Source organism: Pinus tabuliformis, chromosome 8 (assembly GCF_031772625.1).
Source record: "Pinus tabuliformis cultivar Carrire ecotype Pingquan chromosome 8, CPIR1, whole genome shotgun sequence".
NCBI lineage: Eukaryota > Viridiplantae > Streptophyta > Pinopsida > Pinales > Pinaceae > Pinus > Pinus tabuliformis.
In genome coordinates this window covers 1,516,655,324-1,516,659,152 of record NC_142294.1, presented here as the reverse complement: position 1 = coordinate 1,516,659,152, position 3,829 = coordinate 1,516,655,324, and the positions used below count along the sequence as shown (strand labels likewise).

The 3,829-nt window shown below is 42.1% G+C and overlaps 1 protein-coding gene across 1 annotated transcript; it reads right to left on the bottom strand.

Annotated features, from left to right (window-relative positions):
* Positions 1–1,489: 1,489 nt before the first annotated feature.
* LOC149241658 (uncharacterized) lies at positions 1,490–1,987 on the bottom strand. The gene has a single exon (XM_089370609.1). It carries the CDS (start codon positions 1,985–1,987, stop codon positions 1,490–1,492), a length of 498 nt encoding a protein of 165 aa, XP_089226735.1.
* Between the last annotated feature and the right edge of the window lie 1,842 nt (positions 1,988–3,829).

Sequence of the window (3,829 nt, the reverse complement as noted above, 5' to 3'; positions counted from 1 at the left end):
CCGGAATGGGAAGTGGTTGCAATAACCCCGCTGGATGTTGATGCTCCGCTTTAATCTGTTGGCACTCCAAATACCGTGCCAAATACTTGGCTACATTCTTTTTCATACTTGGCCAATAGTACTCCTTTTGAAACACAGTGATCATTTTCTGATACCCTGGGTTTGCAGCATAGTGACTGATGTGAAATTCGTCCAAAATCAGATTTTTAAGACTATTTTGACTAGGTACATATAGCCTCCTTTTATAATACAACATTCCAGCATCATCTACCTCATATCCTTGCTGATTATGTTCGTTGGTAGACTGTTGTACTTGTTGTTTTTCTTGCTAGTATTCAGCATTTTGTTTTGTTGCCTTTTTTATCATTTCCTCGGAGGGTCTTTTCCATTCGCTGAAAGAAATTTCGTACAAACATTGTACTTTCGACTTAAGGCGTCAGCCACCCGATTCTCCTTCCCCTTCAAGCGTTTGATATCGAAGTCAAAACCACTTAGGAAATCAACCCACCGTGCTTGCCTTGCATTTAAAGTGGGCTGGCTAAAATAATTGGTCAGGCTGTGGTGGTCAGTCAGCAACAAAAACTTCCTTCCCATAAGATAATGTCGCCACATCTTCAAGGCGTGTATGAAGGCTTCCAACTCTAAGTCATAAGCAGAATACTTCTGTTCATGCTCTTTTAGTTTCCTTGATTCATAAGCAATTACTCTCCCTTCTTGCATCAACACACCTCCCACACCCTCCTTACTAGCATCAGTGCACACCACATAGTCCTTATTCGGATCAGCTATGCTCAAAATGGGTGCGGTGGTGAGCAGATGCTTAAGCTGTTCAAAACTTATCTGACATTCCAGGGTCCATTTGAATGTTCTTCCTTTCTTCTGTAGGGAGGTGATAGGATACGCTACTCTTGAGAAGCCTTCTACAAAGCGTCTATAGTAATCTGCTAACCCCATAAAGAACCTGATGTCTGCTACATCTTTCAGTACAGGCCATTCCATTATGGTCCTTATCTTTTCAGGGTCCATTGCGATCCCTTCATTTGTGATTATATGGCCTAAATATTGTATTTTTTCCTTGAAGAAGTCACACTTGCTTAACTTAGCATATAATTGATGTTCTCGGAGGGTTTGCAGCACCAATCTGAGGTGCTCCTTGTGCTCTTCCATAGTGCATGAGTATATCAGTATATCATCAATAAATATCAGCAAAAATCTGTCCAAATATCGATGAAATATGTTGTTCATCAAGCACATGAAATTTGCAGGGGCGTTAGTTAACCCAAAGGGTAGCACCACAAACTCGTAATGGCCATACCTTGTTCTAAAAGTTGTTTTATTTATGTCTTCCTCCTTATCCTGATCTGGTGGTACCCTAATCGCAAATCGATCTTGGAGAATACTATTGCACCCTTCACTTGATCAAAAAGTTCATCAATCCGAGGTAGAGGATACTTATTTTTTATTGTCAGCTTGTTGAGCTGACGATAATCTATACACATGCGAAGGGTCCCGTCTTTTTTCTTAACAAATAGCACGGGGCTCCCCACGGAGACACACTGGGGCGAATATAGTTTTTATCTAGCATTTCCTGTAGCTGCATTTTTAACTCTTTCAACTCAGGGACACTCATTCTATAGGGCGCTCGCGATACCGGTGCTGCCCATGGTACTAATTCGATGGTAAAGTCTATATCTCTCTTAAGCGGCAGCCTGGGAATGTCTTCTGGAAACACATCCGCAAACTCTTGTATTACAGGGATGTTATCCAACGTGGCTGTTTTATCCTTTGAATCAGCATAGCCCACTTGGATGGCGTAAATCTGACACCCCTTCCTGATGCATTTTGCTAACTGGGATGCAGTTATTGGCCGAACCTGCACTGGCCACTTAATTCCTTGCATCTCTTTCCTAGCTCCATGTTCATCCCGATAATAAATAATCTTTGTTTTGCAGTCAACCAATGACCAGTGCTTTTCTAACCAGTCCATACCGATCAGAACATCATATGAACCAAGGGGAAGCACATTTAAATCAGCCATTACTGGCTGTCCTGCTATTGTTAAAGGGCAGTTATTGACTTTTTCCAACACTCGCCTCTTGGCCCCTGTAGCCAGCTGTACTAGCCATGGATTCTTGAATTTAACAGGTTGCAGTTTACAATGTTCTACTATCTTTGGACTAATATAACTTAATGTGGCCCATGGTCAATTAAAACAGTGACAGTAAGGTCTAAAAATTTACCTTCAAATTCCACCATGGTCGGCTGGTACTCCGCCTGACGATCATCCAGGGCTGCATTAATCCTTGGTATGCTACGTCCTACATTGTCGACAATTGATGCTTCATGGATTTGTGATAATCGTTTCGTCCCCTCTCACTGCAGACAGCTTTTGACGTAGTGAGGCCCTCCACAGCCCCAGCACTGAACTAGGGGTCTTGCTATCCCTTCACTGTCCAATCTTGCAGGCTGCTCACTGAGTCTGGACTCACTGGCTGGCTTGGATTTGAATGAGCTTCTCTGTGTAGTTCTGTTGTTCTGCCCCTTGCCAATTCCCTTGCTTCCACCATTGCGATTCCCTTTACTGTTTCCAGCTGACTTATTGCCTCTTTTCTCATTCCACCTTTTGCCTGAAGCTTCTCCTTTCTGTTTATTCTGTTGGTAACAGATCCTGGCTTTACGGATAGCCTCGTCCATTGTCTTCGGATTGTCAAACTCAATCATTTCTTGCATATACAGTGGTAAAATGCTAAAAAATCTTTGCACCTTAGCTTTTTCTTCTCTAATATAAGGCACATAACGAAGGAGAGAAGTGAAACGGGTGATAAATTCGTCCATGGTCTACTGTACCAACCGCAAATCATGGAATTCCCTTGCCTTTTCATCGTAAAAAGACTTGGTCAGGTATCTTTCTTTGAAGTACCTTTGAAATTTATCTCAAGTTATGGTCTGTTTTCTTACTCTCTTTACGATCTTGACTTCTTCCCACCACAGGGTCACTTTTCCCTGTAATTGGAAGATGGCCAATCGTGCCTTCAGGTTATGATCGTATTCATACAGCTGGAAGTATTTGTTCATATTTATCAACCATGCCTCAGCTGCTTCCTCCTGTTCCCCGTCGAAGTGTGGCGGTTTAATCTTCCGAAATTCCCCTTGCAATTCTATTCGTTGCCTTTTTGAGGTTTTTTGTTCAGATGCATTATCTGATCGTTCCTCCCTTTCTTCAGATCCTTCAGGTTCTCTATGATGGTTCTGTTCTTCCGACATTCTCTGTTGTTCCACACTGGGATTAGCTGGCGGCTGGTTCTATCTATCAGACAGACTTTTTAGAATTCTTTCTTGTTCCATCGTCAATCGTGCATTATCTTCACGTAACTGGGCCATTTCATTTTTCAATTCTTGCACCGTCTCCAAAATAGCCTGGTTTGTATTGCGAGCTTCCTCTCCGAGTTGTACCCACAGCTCGGGATTACTCTCAGGGCTAGGTATAGGTCCCTGACCCATTGCATACCTGCGCGACGCATTGTCCCCTCTTCTCATACTGTCAGTCTCCCGGTTTCCTATCCTTCACATGAGAAAAGCAAATCAATACACTAACTATTTCTTTTTCTTTGAACTGCTCCAATAGGGACCGAAATAAATTGTATGTGCTATTCTCTGTTTCAATTCTTCAGTTTTTAGTTTTTTTTTTCCATTTCCAATTTCCAATTTCCAATTCCTAGAGGCCTCAGTGTTGCAACCTGGCTTTAATACCACTTGTAATGTCTCTACCAATTTTCTTTTATTATATATAATTAGTATTACCACAGATGACTGTGTGCCATGTTAGCGT